Here is a 17,128-nt window from a genome sequence, read left to right on the forward strand (position 1 = left end):
TTGTGTAATTTTTCAATTTTTTTCAATTTATTTCTATCATATTCGGTGTATATGAAGTCAAGCTGTGAGAGAAAACTTTTACAAGAAAGGTATGTAAAAAAAAGTAACCTGATTGCATTCCCAGTACAAAATCTCTAACATGGTTCATCTAAGTGATTTCACCCATGCTACAGGAAAGGTGAATTGCAGCCAGGCTACATCTATACGTGTAACTGTACAAATATATCACCTTCTTTTACCATTTTTTTCTTTTCTCCTCAATGAACAAACATGGTGGGAGGCACAACCGTACACTATGCATTGTGGAACGAATGGTATTCCACTTGTTGGCACAGATATGGGCGTTTTCACTACAAGAGCATTTACCTTTTGGTATAATTGGCCTTCTGCAGTGCAGGGCATTGACATTATTTTTTGGATGGTATAAAAGATATCATGTGGGAAAACTTAGATATCTCTCTGCCAAAGAGCATTTATTTGACACAGAAAACCAATCTGTATATCCCTCAATCTTCCTCCAATCAATCTCTCTGGTTCTTTATGTTGAACTCTTATACCTAAACCAAAAGCTGGTCAAGGTATTAGTTGAGAACATGGCATTCTGATCGGTGAGAAAACCACAGTGAGTCGTGCATGGTCTGAAAGAGAGTAATCATCAGGCCACCTTCCTTTCTCCACTTCTGGAGGGAAGAGAACCGCATTTTTAACGCTAAAACCAATTGTTTGTTGCTGACTACTCTTTGAATCACCATTTCGAACCTCATTGCCATACTCGTCTCGTTGCTCTGATCCTGTAGGATTCCAAATTCGCTGCTGCAATGCCATTTGTACACAACATGACTATCATATTTTTAACAGAGAAAATGTCTAAGGTGTTTTTATCTGTTTAACTGGATACATATGAAATGCCAAATTATAAGCAGAGACTTCGTTCATATTATTTCCAGCTAAAGCAACTATTTCATATTTATTTCTGCTCTATAACCATGAAATCATCAAATGTACGGACAATATTGACAGAGTAAGCTTTTGACTACATTCTCATCGAAAAAGCAAGATTCGAGGCATTGGGAGTGTCCTGATACTAAAGATAAAATATGACTAGGCAAGAAAGCTTTTTGTAAGAGAGTAATTTACCTGAAATTCTTTATAGTCAAGTACATTATTGCCATCTATATCTGCTTGAACCCACAAGTCCTTTGTCTCTTCGGCACTAAGTCCATGGTGATGGCCAATCAAATTAAGCTGAGAAAGTTGAGAGAACATAAGTAGGTGTATTTACTTATATATAAGATCCTTCAGTAATTCAAGCAAAAAAAAAAAAATTGATCCTTCAGTAATAAAATAAATAAAGTTTTCAACTTTTATTTGACAAGTATACCATACCTGTCGAAGTGCTCCACAGAAACCTGAGTAGGTAATGTAATCACCATGGCTATCAGCCTTGAGAAAGGCAAATGCTGATTCTTCTGTCAGTGAGGCTCTGCGTAGTAGACACTGAAAACAGAAGTTAAACTTTTAGAAACATAAACCAGAAGGCTGTTAAAACAGCATAGTTATGCTCCACAGAGCTTCTGAAGATAACCACTCACGGATTAGAACAGAGTTGGTACAAAAAATGAGAATAATCACGATATAGAATAGCACCAGTTTATAATTTTGTGAGATAAAACATAAACATATCTACACAATCAGGGTTGTAGATTATGAGATTAGGGAACATCCATAGAACAGTCAAACATATGCTGTTAGAATACTTTAGGAGAACAAGCTGACCTTGAACATAGAAAATACTGTTTCACTCCAACTTGTTTTTAGTAGTTTCCGATATCTATTAGGATTAAGAAGCCATATAAAATCAACACCACATATGTTCCCCCGATGGTTACGGTGACTAACCCACTGCGTAGAAAATATGAAAGGTATGAGTAACTGACAATAAGAAATTGAATTCTTAGTATAAAATAGCAAGTAAATTGACCTTATGTGCATCTGCATCAGTATATTGATGAGCTGTATCATAGGATGAGACAAACCCCTGCGACCTAAGGAACTTATAAACATGTCCGCGTTTGCTTCCATTCCAGTCACTGCAGAAAAGCAGAAATTGCAACACAGGCATTAAAAATGAATCATGAGGACAGTTGTATAACAGGGAATTGAAAATACAAGAAAGGGGCAAAAAAACTCTCAAATGAAGGAAATCAATGTTACCCGCAGAGTATGATAGGCATTGGATTTAATTTGTTTTCCTTTTGATACGACTCTACATGTTGCAGGATTTTGTAGACCTATAATATGACACAAACAAGCTTATTGTCAAAAAGACTCACTATGCAAAGATACACAGAGCTGCATGTAAAGATACAATAGAAAGAATGTTAAATTTTAGATGAAAAATGAAGTTACCTGATGCAACCTTACTAGACACAAAGTGGAATCGTGCGGAAATAACAAGTGTGTGTTTACAATGAGAATCTCCTGCTGAATATCTTTGTTTCGAAATTGAGAAATTGGGGTAGCTAATTCCACATGTAACAACTGAGCTACACGATCTCCGCAGTCATTGAAAAGCAACTCTCTGTAGTGAAGAACTCTAAAGTGGTCATTACGAACTGCGGTCAGTAAACCTGTGGAATCCAAATGAAACATCTTAACCTGAATAATAATGGTTTATGCTCAAAAGGATAAACAAAACGAAGATCCATTCCGCATTCCCATGTGAGTGTATAAATAAATAAATATTCTTTTTTCTTGAGAGTTTGAATATTTTAGACTCGAACACGGTTTTTAGCACATAGAACAGAAGAAAATGATATGAAAATTACGAAAACCACCATGTTGAGTTATTTCTTAAGAAAAGGGACTATCCCAGATCCTGCTCAAACTGGAAAGTTATACCGTCCCACCCATTCCCCATTTCTTCAATTCACAACTCAGCAAAATATTTTTTCCACAAAAAAAAAAAAAAAAAAAAGAAGCAAAATTTCAAGTCACACTGTAACAAAACAGAGTATTGCATCCTATTCTATCAATTCTTTTCCCAGATCTTTTTAACTGCTGAGCTACACGGTAATAGAGTTTTAACTGCTACAGAATTATAGCTTTCAGCAAGAAAAGTAATTTACGGGAGACCCTATAATCCTAAGTAATGAGTTCCCAAAATCCTTTTAGCTTTGAAATCACAAAGAAAGACGACCTACCATCACCGCGGTTGTTGGTTCGTGCAAGCTTGAAGCTGCTATAACCACCATCTTTAAGTCTCTTCTCATATATATTGACAAGCTCTTCATTTCCAACCCAGAATTCCTGTTGCCAAACAATATATACTCACCCTATGAGTACCGATTGAAACCCATTGTAGACAAGAAACAAAAGAAAGGGATGGGATTGGAAAGATTTTAACTTTGAAGCAATAACAAAAACCTGAAGGCAAATGATGGAAGATCTTTCATACAACAACCAATCCAATATCCTTTGGTTCCTGGTCAGCCAATAAGCTCTATAATCGCTTTCACGACAACTTGGATCCTGCTTCCAAACCCAATAAAATTTTTTTTAAAAAAATCAACATTAAATAGAAGAAAGTAATTGAATTTGAAGGCTGCCCAATGAAAATGATTTGACACATTATCAGAAGAGAGAAAAAGTTTGATAAAGTGAAAAAGAGTGGGTCAAGTTCTGATTGAGGAAGAAACTGAATGAGCCAAATGTTGTAGGAAAACTTTGACAAATCAAGCATTAACCAAAAACAAGAAAATGGGGAAATGGATAAGGAAATTAACCTCAAGGTTGATGCGCTTGTAGATAGGGGCAAGGATGTTGAAGGTGGTACACGTTATGCAAGGCTGTTGATGGTGGTCTCTAATGGAAGATGAAATTGCATAGCTCCCAATCCTTGATATTCTACTTCCCTTCATCTTTGTTGTCCTCCTTTCCTTTCTCATTCCTCACCACTCACCCCACCAAATTCCTATATTTATACCAATAAAACAAAAAATAAAATAGAAAAATAATAAAAAAGGACTATCTTTTTAGATGCAAAAACAATTGGCCCTGAAAACCAATGATTAAGCAGTAAGAAATGGAACAGGGAACAGATAAAAGAGAAAAAAACAAGAGACTTGCTTTATTGAAGGACAAATTGGTTTGCTTTGATTTGATTGATTTGATGAGAGAGAGAGAGAGAGATTAAATTCAAATGGGTAATGGAGTATATAAATGTATGTATATATTTATCTATATAACTGGTTGGAAAAACAAGAACAATAACGTGAAAATCTGGGGGTGCAGTTGGAAAGAGGGAAGGTTTTAACAGAAATACCGGTAGTGGTGGTGAGAATTTGTTCACCTCGAAAATCTAAAAGGAAAAAGAAGAAGAAGGAGGAGAAGAAGGTGAAGAAGAAGAAACACCACCAATACCAATACCAACGCCAAACCCAATACCACCCCCACAACCACCACCTTGTATGCAATGAAAGGACAACCTCATTTTTCTTGTCTTTCCTTTTTTTTTTTCCAACCTCTTCTTCTGCTACATCTGCTTGCACATAAACACAATATATATATATATATATATATATATAACTTTCACCCAAAAAAAAACAAATTATATAGATATATATATATATATAATATATGACAATATAGGGAATAAAAATATATACGCTTTTCTTTTGGCCATAGGTTGGCATATCTAAGAAAACACCAAATACAATTACCCTTAAAAAAAAAAAAAAAAAAAAAAAAAACACCAAATACTTAAAAAAAAAAAAATACATGCGCGATTCATTCGCACTCTCTGCAAATTGACCGTCTCTCTCCTTAATCCCCCTTAACTCCCAATTTTGGTCCTCTTTTGCTTTGCTTAAAAACCAACGCACCCTATTTTTATTTTGACTTACTAATTATCATCATAATTATTATGAATTAATTAACAAAAACCCATTACGCTGTAGACATTATTACGAACCTTCAGATGAGAATCTCTTATTTATAGGAAAAGAGAGAAAAAGTAGGAGGAGATAAAGTGAGTTGGAGATTAATTTGAGAAGTTATATATTGTCTATAAAAATATCAAAATATATACTCTCATTCGCCGAAAGTTGGAAAATTGCAATAAAGCTGAGGAATCATTGTTTGATTGAGTGAATATCTTACAAAGTATTTAGTAGTGGGTTCATGATTTTGTACCTTCTCAATTCCATGCACGCTTTATCAAAGTCAATCTTCATTGACTCTGGACCAAGCTCTTTCTCTCCTATAAATATTATGTATCTTCAATTTTGTAATTAATTTAATTAATCTTTATCTATTAAATTTTTGAAATTAACATTCTTTGGAATGGGAATCCTAATCAAGTAAAATGTAGTTTGTGGTTACATCCAAATCGAATTAGAACTCGCTCTTATTGGTTACCTATTATTAGCAGGAGTCTGTTGGATTTTAAATTGGAAAATTTTAAATTCTATTTTTTACTCTTTTTATGGGTTATTAATTTTGAGCTATTGAGAGCCGTATACATAAATATGTTGTTTGATTTCATGATGATGGAATAATTAATTTTATTTTATGTACCGAAAATCAATTTTAGTTATTCCATCACCAATTAATTTAAGGATATATTCTTTAAAAAAAGAAAAGAAAAAAGACATACATTCACCAATTAAAGGATATATTCTTTACAAAAAAAAAAAAAAAATTTGGGTAAATTCTTTACAAAAAGACTTACATATAAAATGTGTAAATCTAAATATTGTTTTCCCAGTAAAAAAAAAAAATTTAAACTTTAAATTAGAAAGAAAAAAGATAAATTACAGTCAACTTTTGTGGGGTACAGCAGCTACTTTTCAGCATGAGAGAGGCTATATACAATTCTATCAAAAAAAAGAGAGAGGCTATATACAAATATCTATGACAATACATATAAAAATCTGCACTTTACATTCATTACATATATATTTTTTTAAACAATTATAATACTTGAATGGTGTCATAAATATATATATATATATATATATATATATATATATATATTATGCGTACACATATTTAATGAAATTATTATTTTGTTAAATAAAAATATTTGAAATTGAAAGAGTCAGTGAAATATACTTTTCCCGAACATAGAACCTTCTATTAGAAAAATAAATATAAATAAGAAAACGTTGAACCTCCTGGTTTTATATTAATTACTCACAGTTAATGGACCAACACCTACATGTCTGCGAATGCGATGTGAAAATATTTGTAAACCTGGAAACTCAATTGATTGAAATATAGTCCACACACATCTTAATTTACCATAATATATACCATACAAGCTTCATTTTTTTGGCCCAACAAAAAAAAAAAAAAGAAAAAAATCAACCACTTATAATCATCTTTCTAGATGTGATAAAATGCCAAGAATATAATAATAATTTTTATAATTGTTTTTATTTTTAACGAGAATATTCGTATATGATAAAATGCAAGTTGAATGTTCTGAAATAAATAAGGGCATGGCATGGATACTCTGTCGCATTCAACTTTTTGGCCTCACACTGCCTGATGTGGAAAGCTCTTGACTCTTTTTCATTTTTTGAACCGACTTCCCCAAATAAAAATCCATCACTTTAGATTCTGTTTTCTAAACCTGACTTATAAGGATTCCAGCCTTACATTTCTCTGATTAAAAACAGTTTTTTTGTTCCCCCAGATTAGCCGCAACTAGTTTTGTGATCCACAACAATTTTATTCAGGATTCACTATTTCTGTTTTTCTTCACCCCCCACCCAAACACCAAAAAATAAAAAAAATAAAAAAATAAAAATAAAAAGAATCTAAATTCTGTTTGGTCATGTACTAATTGTTTATTTTTTAAAATCTTGTAAATCTTGTAATACGTGTAAACATAAAAGATTGAGTCTTCTGTATTTGTATTTGTATTTGGAAGCCAGATTTTGAGGCAACCCACAAACAAGGTGAGGGAGGGAAAGATTGAGAGTGGGATATAAAATGTTTAATTTGTTCATATTAATTAAAGATTGGATGTTTAACATCAAGGAGACATTAATACGTCACTCTCATCGAGCATGCTAGATATAAGAATATTATTATAATCTGGAGTAAACTTTCTAAATACATCATATATATATATATATATATAAGCCAGAGATTTATATGGAAATTGAATTCATTGAACTTTAATAATGTTGTGAAGACCCTTAACACCTATAGAGAGAAGGGGGGGAAAAAAAAAATGTTCAACAAAAAATGCCGTAATTAATATGAGAGGGCCAATGGGAGTAGGCCTGGTGTACTAAGTTGGCACAAGCTTTTTGGTCCAGGGAAATGGATGGCATAATTTTGCCTAAAACCAAATCCAGTTGCGGCTATGCAAGTTGGAAAAATTTTGTGTCATTTTCATCTGGAAAAACTAACGGCTTGGGCGGCTCACTTTATTTTTCAGATGTTATGGGCAAATGGGTTTCTACATTTTAGTGGTAGAGTATGACTTTTTTCAACCTAACATAAAGATCCTCACCGTTTTCTAAACCAGATAAATATGCTCATATTCCCCTCTATATTTATGTGGACTTCTGTAGCAACTGTTGACCGATGGATAATCTCGATTTGATTCTTGCATGATATAGACTTGGTGTTTTTTCTTGGTACCTAAGATGCCACGTAGCAGCTGTGCACTTGTACAATCTAATATGTAAATTTGTTTATTAACATAGAAATAATCCATGGTGAAAGTAATGTCGAACTTTGAATATCCATACAACTACTTCAATCATTTTTGGTATTTTAGATTTGGATAAAGTAATAATTAAAAAAAATTTAAAAGCTGTCATAAGTTTAAATAAGATTTATTAAAAACCTACCAAAAGTGCCGGGTGCCTGGCCTAAGGTCTAAACTGAGAAAAATAAATAAATGAACATTTGTGGGTCTTAGTGCTATCCTGATGCCGCTTTTCATAAAGATAATATCTTACAAATAGAATAAAGTTGATATCTCTACCTTCTTTCTAAGGTAGTTGAGGTCACGTCTAAATTTTTCCTATGTTTGATTATAATAATATAACTTTTCAGGATACCTAAAAAGAATATAAGAAAAATGATGTACTATGAGAAAACTTTTGATAAATTTTACCAATTAGGATTCTGCTTATTGTAATTGGATCTGACTACCAGTGTTAAACTATAATTGATGCATATAAAATTTTCAAATTAATCCTGTCTCAAAACTTTTTTAAGTGTTGCCAAACAGAAAAACCCATGTTTTTCCCAGGACAAGAATTTGAAAGACCCTAATCTCATTTACTAATAATAGTTGCAGGTAGTAAGTCACATGAGTCATATGGACATTCAATACTCTTTGATATCTGGATAGAAATTTGAACCCACAGTTTTTTGAATTTTGTGCCTTGCTGATCAATAAATATGATTTTAACAACCTTCACATGAACTTTCATGAGTTCCTCAAATTTATCTGTCTTCTTTGGCTGCATATTTACTATGCACTTGTTATATATGGAGAAAATTAACAGGCATAAATCTGAAGGATGAGCCATGGATGACACTAAGGAGCACTACAGGAATATCAGAGAGAAGAAAATATCAAAGAAGTGGAATAACAGAGTTAGCCTTTCAGCTAGCTTGCCTGATAATGTTTCTGGTGTATTTTCAAGCAGTATGTGCATGGTTAAATACACATCAGATCCCGTTTCAGATTTTAGAGATTCAATCATGGAGATGATCAATGATGTAGGTGTCTGTGATTGGGACCAAATGGAGGAGCTAATTTACTCTTATCTTGCTGTTAACTCACCAGAGGTTCATCAAGTTATTAGAGTTGCTTTTCTCAGTTTAAGGTCTTTTTACACATGATGGAATGCATATATTCACTAATCATTATTGTTGATTGTGCTCATTATGAAAGTTCTTTTATTAATTATGTTAAATGATTATCAATTGAAAGTTCCATGTCCATCGAATTATGTCAATTTGTTCCACTGTTCAAGTTATATCATTTTCTTATGGGGAATTTTTTTTCCATTTGGATATAAAAACCAGAAAATGATACCAACCCAAAGAGAAAAAGGCATATACATTAACAAATTTATTGGTTATATTAATTAACTGCTAGTCTTTATTACAGTAAAAAGATAAGCTAAATTTCTATAAGGTGCACCAATTAGTTGATAGATTACATGTAGCCCCTCAATAAATGGAACTGCCGACAACTATGCATGTAATCCATTAACTAATTGGTGCATCTTGCTAATAATACTTAAAAGTAATGGTTTTTACAGAAGCACTTGCCACAGCGGCAACATTCTGCTTACTTACATGGACAATCTCGAATAAAGGCGCTACTTATCCTTCCATGTTCAATCTGCTTACTCTAATTTTTGGCCTTATTAAAAGCTATCATACTAGGCCAAGCTATCAGAGTTGGAACGTATGTTTGCGTCTAATTTCCTTAGGATTCTATCCTTGCAGTTTGATAGGCATGGTTTTGATCGCAGCTGGTTTGTACTCCTACTTATGTGGCAGAACAAAGGAGCTGAAGATTTTGGCTCAGTTGAAAGTAGATGATGCAGAAAACCCAGTAAGCTCTAATGCTGACCCTGCAGGGTCACATGTACTGAAGATTTTGGCTCAGGTAGATAATGCAGAAAACCCATTAAGCTCTAATGCTGACCCTGCAGGGTCACATGTACTGAATTGAAAATACCAACCCAAAGATAATAAAAATAAATAAATAAATAAAATTATTGGTTTTATTGATTAACTGCTAGTCTTTATTACAGTAAAAAGATTAAGCTAAATTTCTACAAGGTGCACCAATTAGTAAATGGATTACATGTAACACTACTTTTCTATAACCTCGAGCCGATAACTACGTTTCTACTTTCTACCTACAGCTTTTTCAACATCAGGTGAGACACTTGGCATTACTATGGCCGTCAACTGCAACCCCGCAGGCTCAGCATTGGCACTTATTGGGTTTTCTGCATTATCTACTTTCAACTGAGCCAAAATCTCCAGCTCCTTTGTTCTGCCACATAAATAGGAGTACAACCCAGCTGCGATCAGAACCATGCCTATCAAACTGCAAGGATATTTTCAATTCAGTCCACGTGATAAAAGGGAAAGTTAGTGTTTTTTTTTTTTGTTTCTGTTTTTGTTTTTTTTTTTCCCAAAGGAAGTGAATATATTACTTATATGTAGTAGAATAACAAGGAAATTAAATGTAAACGTACGTTCCAACTCTGATAGCTTGGCCTAGTATGACAGCTTCTAATAAGGCCACAAAAATTAGAGTAAGCGGATTGAACATGGAAGGATAAGTAGCGCCTTTCTTCGAGATTGCCCATGTAAGCAAGCAGAATGTTGCAGCTGTGGCAAGTGCTCCCTGTAAAAACCATTGCGTGTTAAGCATTATAAGCAAGATGGAATAATTACTTTTTGATTGATATCTTCGAGTTTTTAACAGTTCAAATTATAAGCTTACCGAGTAAAGTATAGTAATGAGTTGCAGGTTCCATCCTAACCTCCAAACAGCTTTACGTCTGTCCAAACATAGGCCTATCGCTGCCGATTGCAAGGATGCAATAATACATGCTAACATCGTTGCAGTGTATCGAAATGGAAAGATTTTCATCAACTTAACCTGTATGTTATACAAAGAAAAGAAAATGGATCCTGTAAAAAGTCATGAAAAAATATTGGCTAGATTGATCATAGTCTTAAATCAATAATTCAATTGGATCCTTATATACTTGCACAATGAACCATGTAGCGTAGGAGATGCAGCTGCCAACCAGCATCAATGTGCCAATTACATAATTCTCATGAACTTCTTTGACATTGACAGTATTGTTAAAACTGTGATGAACAAGATGGAGTGCTTTCCCCTTGTAAAGACTAGTGGTTAGTGCTCCGGCCACACTCAATGTTGCCCCTAGAGTTTTGATTTTACCTGCCCTCGTATGCAGATTCAATTTCTCTATCCTGCAAAAGTTAAGGTTCTCTATATTCGTATGGTAATTATTAACAGAACATCGAATGCTATAATTTATATGTTTTCGTTAATATAATGTCCTATACCTGGTCACCGTGGATAATACAAAGGTGACAATGGGAATTAAGTTGAGGTAATTTGTAGCATATGTTGCTGTGGTGTCCCGGAGACCATAATAATACAGTGACATAGCCGATGTTATCCTGCATTTCATGTAACACATAAGGATTAGTTTCAAGAAGTCAGAAAGAATCTCTCAACTAAAAGTTGCAAAATCTCCCTCCCATTGAACCATGATCCTTCAGAAGGTAAGTATATATGTATATATATATATATATATAAACTAAGATGATTTTATCATTCTTAACTCTATAGCAAATCATAAAAGCATAAGATTGTTAAATCCTTTCAATTGTCGAAACTCGAATAGAATTCTTTTTGAGTACAATGCAAAACTGTTTACCCTGCATACCCTGTAGTCAGGTCCTCCATGCAAACGTGATGACATTTTCTGCCTTTCACAGTTCAATCCTTCGAAAACGGGCGATTTCATGTCATCACATTAACACTGAGCTAGGACTGATATACCAATAGCAACTTTGATGCATTTTTTACTGCTTTCAGATTTTAACATTGACAGAGTATTTTTTACATGACTTTCCTTAAACCTTTGCAAAACAACAACAGTAGGTGGGAAAATTTCCTTATTAGAATTCCACAATGTCAATTTATAAAACTCTCTTTTTGTTAAAGAGTAGCCATACGAATTAAGGTATATGGAAGGATTATAAATATCCTCCACCACGTAATTACATGCCCTTAAGTTGACAAATAAAAAGGAAAACCAAAAGGGTATTCACAACTAAACTAGTGCTAATAAAGATTCAAACATATATGAAATTTCTATCATTAAGTATGCCAGAACAAAATAATCACAACAAAGAGTAACATGCCAGAACAAAATAATCACAAGAAAGAGTAACAAGCAAGACATGCTTAGCAAAAAATGCAGAACCTGACAAACATGGCTTACCCGATTAAAGAATTGATGAAAAGCCACAGCCAAACAGTCCAACTCAATTTCTTCGGGTTCTTTCTGCAACAATGATGACAACATCACACGTATTCAACACAACGTACATAAAAAATTGTATCAAAAACCAAAACAAAATGAAAAAATGAAAAAAAAAAAAAAAGAAAGAAAAAGAAAATGAAAGGTGATTATTACCGTTCGAAAAAGAAAGCTAAAGGGGCAACACAAAGTGCTGCAACAACATGACGATAAGCCATGAGTGCAAATATAAAAGTCCCCTGTCCCAAAATCACTCTTGACAGAAGTTGAAGCCCTGTGGCAAACATCTGCACCATTAACATGGCCAACACTATCTGCGACCACTTGAACCATTTCTTCACAAATCCCATATCCATTTTTTTTTTCCTCAAACTTTTTTCTTTATTAGTTTCTACAATATAACATAAAACATATATATATATATCTATAAGAAAAAGTGGAGGAAGAAACAGTTTCTTCTCTGTTTCTCTTCTCTGTTTCTTTGTAGTATATGTGAAGGAAAAGAGAGAGAAAGAGAAAAGAGAGAAAGAAATGAATGCAGGTGTGCCTTGGCAAGTCCAACGGGGAAGAGAAGGCTATACAGATGCCATATATTTGTAGTTAGGAAATTCTCAATCTCTCTGTGTCAATCACTCAGCCCACTGCCACTCATATCTCTCCCTCCATTATGTCTCTCGCTCTCTCTCTCTCTCTCTTTTCTTTTCTATTTGACCCTATCGACTCTAATACTCTCATTAACTCTCTGTTTGCTAAATTCTTTCTCTGCTCATCTGTTTCGCAGTTGTTACTTTCTAACGCTACGAGAACCAGTTGTACCACTATTGTTGCTTAGTCTTTTTGAAAACAAAAAAACAAAAAAAAGATATACAAAGTCAAGCCCTACTTGGGACCCACTCAAAGACCACTCAAGTTAATGTCCACCATTGGAAGTTTTATTTTTTTGTTTTTGATTGGAAATCGGTGACATGATTTTGATGGACTTTTTTCTTTTTTTAAATACAACACTGAAAACCCAGCCTTTTATAGCTGAAAAAGAAAAAAAAAAAAAAAAATGAAAGAGGAAGAGTTTCGGAGGTCAAAATTTTATTCATAATTAAGCGCAAATGGAGGAAATGTAATACGTGTGAGCTTGGGAAGAATGATACGTATAATCATCCTTCTTGGACCTCTTCCAATTTGGTTTTTATTTTTATTTTCACATTTTCCAATTTTTCAGGCAATACAACATCTTTGATCTATATATATATATATATATATATAGATGCAAGAGATATTGATGTTTTCTAATACGACTCTAAAATCCTTTTTTTTTTTTTTCCTTATTGTTAGTATATATCATGTATATATATATATATATATATATATATATATCTAAATCCATTTTCAAATTAAGCTTGAAAGAAAAACAGCCTCTTTTATCTCAAACTCTTGGATTTTTTGTCCTTCTAAAAAAAACCAAAAAAAAAAAAAAAAAAAAAAAGCAGCTTCGATATTCATCACTAGTAGTACAAATGTCTTTTGGACTTGACAACTCGATTTCGATATTTCAATTACTCATGCTAATATTGTGGAAAACGACATACATACTTCATGATGCATGACAACGACTGTGCATTTTGAGGATATATATACACAAAATCCAAAAAATAAAATAAAATAAAATAAAATAAAAACAATGAATACACCTATACCTATATCATATATAATACTCTACATATAGTAGCATAGATATCCTATTTTACTAATAGGATTCATGTGTAATTCATGATAGTTTTTCTTAATATTTACTGAATTATCACATCATATTATTTATAAAAAAAAAAAAAAAAAAGGTAAAAATCCATACGGTATGTAATGGCTTAGAGCAACAATGCTCCATATTTTATTGAACATAATTCACAATATAAAGAGCGTCTTTAAAACCTTAAAAAAAAAAAAAAAAAAAGCGCTTCTTGAAAGATTTTATAAGATAGAGTACGACATTTTTTATGCTACTCCAATTTTATTTTTTATATTTATTATTTAGTTTACATTTTCTCATGAGCACTTATAATTTACCTATAATATATATGTATATATAAAAAAAAAATCCTTTTAAAAAAAATATAATTAAAAAATAAAAAATTAAATTTTGAATTACTGCATTTATGAGTTTACTCATTGTTCTTTTTCTTTTAGTGAAACTTAATATCATCATAAGTGATAAACAATTAATGTCACCAAGTGATATACGATAAAAGCTTAAGAAAACCGTTATATTATTCTCTCTATGTTTAATGTTTAAAATTATAATAATTTCTATTACTTATTTTATACCAATTGTTTTACTTAACTAACTTTGAGCGATATTTTATTAGAATTTTTCCGATCTCTTTTGAATTTAATATATGTTATTCTAATTATATAGTTCAATCTTTAAATTCTTATTTAATTTAATTAAAAATTTATTCTTCATAAGCTATTTAAACATCTCAAAATGTTGCTGCAGCTAGTAAACATTTGTAAGCAAATTAAATTATATAGTTTTTTTTAATAAACAAAACTAGGTTTCTTTTTTAATGTCATGAACTAAATTATATAGTTATTATGTAATTACTTTTTTGTTCCGTAAAACCTATGTTGTAATTGTTTTTGTATTGCCCATATTTAAATTTTATATTTTGCAAAAATTGTAATAATTTTTAATTTGCCCCCACTATTCCCAAATCCTAGCTCTGCCTTTGAGTATAAAACAAACTAAATAGAAGTATATATAATTTATATAGACATATATTGACTCTAACAAAGTTCTGTGCGTCTACAATATTACAAATATAGATCTCAAAGCAAAATACATATAAAGAAGGAAAAAAAAAAAACTTTATTAATGAAGATATTATTGAAAAGAAGCCGTACAAAAATGAAGCAAAAAACTAAACCACTTCCACAGCAAGGTCTTGTTTGATTATTCATCATATGCATATTTTTGAAGGAGGGCAAACATACCTAACGACTTTGCAAAACCATTTTCGAATCCCGCAGACTTTGCATGAATCTGTTTTGAATTTGTTGATTTACCCCCGAAGGTTATGGACAATAAGGTACATGGGATTTTCTTAAAAGTGTTTGGCTTGAGCAGGACTATACATATATATATTATAAGTAGATTTTAGAATAAAAAATCAACACTTAATTAAATGCTATTAATTAATAATATTCATATTCGCAGCAATGGTCATACGCGATGATAAAAACCCAAACTCACATATATAATACAAGCCCATGATATCAAACCCAAGTTATTCGTCAGTGGGCTTCCTACGGCCAGCAGGTCGGCCCATGACTGCCAATAGTTGGGCAGTGGCAGCGACGTAGTTTAAGACCTTGGAGATGAATTTGGTGCTGCTGTTTCCATAGGGATCCTCCCATGTCAAGCAGCCAAGTAAGCCTCATTTTCCACTACTATATATATATATATATATATATATAAGTATATATATATACAGAAATTCTATAGTGGGAACGTTCCGTATGATAACTATAGTATTAGTGATGGTTTTTTATAGTATTAACGACGGTTTTTTAGAAAATCATCACCAATACTATGAAAAATCGTCACCAATATTGTAGTCCGTATGAAAACCGTCTGCACCATAGACGAACTGTATATATATATATATATATATATAACAGTGCTCAGCTCACTGAATCACCTACTTTGCTTTCCACTCTACCTTCTTTGATTTCTAAATTAGGGTTCTGAGTTGCTGTTTTGCAACAAAACTCAAGCTTTTTAGCATTATTGCTTTGGAGTCATTGGAATTAAGGACACTGGGACAGAAGCCATATTTGCTTAAGTGTTAATGATATGTGACAGGACTCGGAAAAAGCCTTGTAAGTTTGCTTTGCAATGCCAAAACCACATATTTATAAGCATAGATTTTTTTTATTTTTTATTTTTTATTTTTTTGGGAATAAATATTTCACCTAAAGCAAATTTTCTAACTGTTTTCTAGCTATATTTATAAGCATAATTAAATCATGTGCTTCAGGTGAAATTCATTTTATAAAACCTAAAGAATACATCAATAGCATATAGATTAATACATCAATCATGAATATTTATTTTCCGATCTACATACATTTATACAACCTAAAGAAAAATGGTAATCTTAAGACAATTTTTTTTAAGTCCACCGGATATCCTAATTTGTAATTTCTCAGCACCAAATAAATAAATAAATAATAAAAACTGTACAATATATATATATATATATATATAGATATTAATGGGTTAACTACACTTTTGAGCCTTTTAATTTATTCCAATTTCAAAATGGCATATTTGTTTTAAATGTTTTAATTGTCTCTACTTTGCTTTTGATTTCAATTTAAGTAAATTAATAGCAGAGAATTAACAGATATTTTCCACATGATTCTTTCACCTCAAACTTCAACAATTATTTGCAATTTTAAGAGAAAAATACACTATGAAGAAACAACCGAGAGAGAGAGAGAGAGAGAGAGAGAGAGAGAGAGAGAGGGGGGCCTTTGAGATAGAAAGCGTATGGTGTGGTATGTTTCATTAGTTTCAATTGACAAACATTTGTTAACTGCCTGTTACTAATGAAATACCATAAAATGACAATATAAAAACATTAGTACTACAAGAATCAAAATATTAGCTTAAAATATTTACCAAATAATTATTAATATATTGATAATCAATATATTCATATAATTAAATATAAATAAATAATTTTTAAAATAGATTAAAAAAAAAAACTCATTAAATGTACAAGGAATAAAAAAATAATCAATTAAATATTATTATAATATTATTTGATAAATTATTTTAATAACTTTGACATTATAAATATAAAAACAGAAAAAGATATATAATTAATTGTTTAAAAAAAATCAAAATATGTATTTACTTTATATATATATATTAAAAAAAAATATTAATTCGTAGTTCGGTTTTTTAAATTTAAAACCCATTTATTTTGATTTTTGCCCACCGTAAATAACTCTAATATTAATATGCAACTACAAAGTGT

The 17,128-nt window shown here is 31.7% G+C and overlaps 2 protein-coding genes across 4 annotated transcripts; both read right to left on the minus strand.

The window, feature by feature from the left end:
* On the minus strand, nucleotides 1-4,574 carry LOC107415004 (uncharacterized calcium-binding protein At1g02270). 3 transcript variants are annotated; one of them, XM_060819919.1, is made up of 11 exons: nucleotides 4,488-4,507; nucleotides 3,786-3,973; nucleotides 3,427-3,531; nucleotides 3,204-3,309; nucleotides 2,410-2,630; nucleotides 2,215-2,291; nucleotides 1,982-2,090; nucleotides 1,777-1,902; nucleotides 1,387-1,497; nucleotides 1,138-1,245; nucleotides 1-813 (listed from the first exon to the last, which is right to left on the minus strand). In XM_060819919.1, exons 2-11 carry the CDS (start codon nucleotides 3,945-3,947, stop codon nucleotides 574-576), a joined length of 1,365 nt encoding a protein of 454 aa, XP_060675902.1. In that variant the 5' UTR covers nucleotides 3,948-3,973; nucleotides 4,488-4,507; the 3' UTR covers nucleotides 1-573. The 3 variants fall into 3 exon arrangements, with proteins under 3 accessions (XP_060675902.1, XP_015878739.1, XP_015878735.1); XM_016023253.4 differs by having other exon boundaries at nucleotides 1-810; nucleotides 3,786-4,574; XM_016023249.4 differs by having other exon boundaries at nucleotides 3,786-4,565.
* Nucleotides 4,575-9,741: 5,167 nt separating this feature from the next.
* Nucleotides 9,742-13,067, minus strand: LOC107414950 (WAT1-related protein At1g43650). The gene is made up of 7 exons (XM_016023170.4): nucleotides 12,246-13,067; nucleotides 12,051-12,113; nucleotides 11,104-11,220; nucleotides 10,776-11,007; nucleotides 10,508-10,666; nucleotides 10,257-10,408; nucleotides 9,742-10,105 (listed from the first exon to the last, which is right to left on the minus strand). Exons 1-7 carry the CDS (start codon nucleotides 12,443-12,445, stop codon nucleotides 9,901-9,903), a joined length of 1,128 nt encoding a protein of 375 aa, XP_015878656.1. The 5' UTR covers nucleotides 12,446-13,067; the 3' UTR covers nucleotides 9,742-9,900.
* Nucleotides 13,068-17,128: the final 4,061 nt, after the last annotated feature.

Source organism: Ziziphus jujuba, chromosome 8 (genome assembly GCF_031755915.1).
Source record: "Ziziphus jujuba cultivar Dongzao chromosome 8, ASM3175591v1".
NCBI lineage: Eukaryota > Viridiplantae > Streptophyta > Magnoliopsida > Rosales > Rhamnaceae > Ziziphus > Ziziphus jujuba.

Coding starts and splice junctions, on each gene's coding strand:
- LOC107415004 (XM_016023249.4), bottom strand. CDS start 3,947: ATGAGAAAGGAAAGGAGGACAACAAAGATGAAGGGAAGTAGAATATCA. Junction 3,532..3,785: donor ACAAGCGCATCAACCTTGAG/GTTAATTTCCTT, acceptor GTTTGGAAGCAG/GATCCAAGTTGTCGTGAAAG. Junction 3,310..3,426: donor CTTCCATCATTTGCCTTCAG/GTTTTTGTTATT, acceptor GTTTGGCAACAG/GAATTCTGGGTTGGAAATGA.
- LOC107414950 (XM_016023170.4), bottom strand. CDS start 12,445: ATGGATATGGGATTTGTGAAGAAATGGTTCAAGTGGTCGCAGATAGTG. Junction 12,114..12,245: donor TTAGCTTTCTTTTTCGAACG/GTAATAATCACC, acceptor TCATTGTTGCAG/AAAGAACCCGAAGAAATTGA. Junction 10,667..10,775: donor CTACATGGTTCATTGTGCAA/GTATATAAGGAT, acceptor TATAACATACAG/GTTAAGTTGATGAAAATCTT.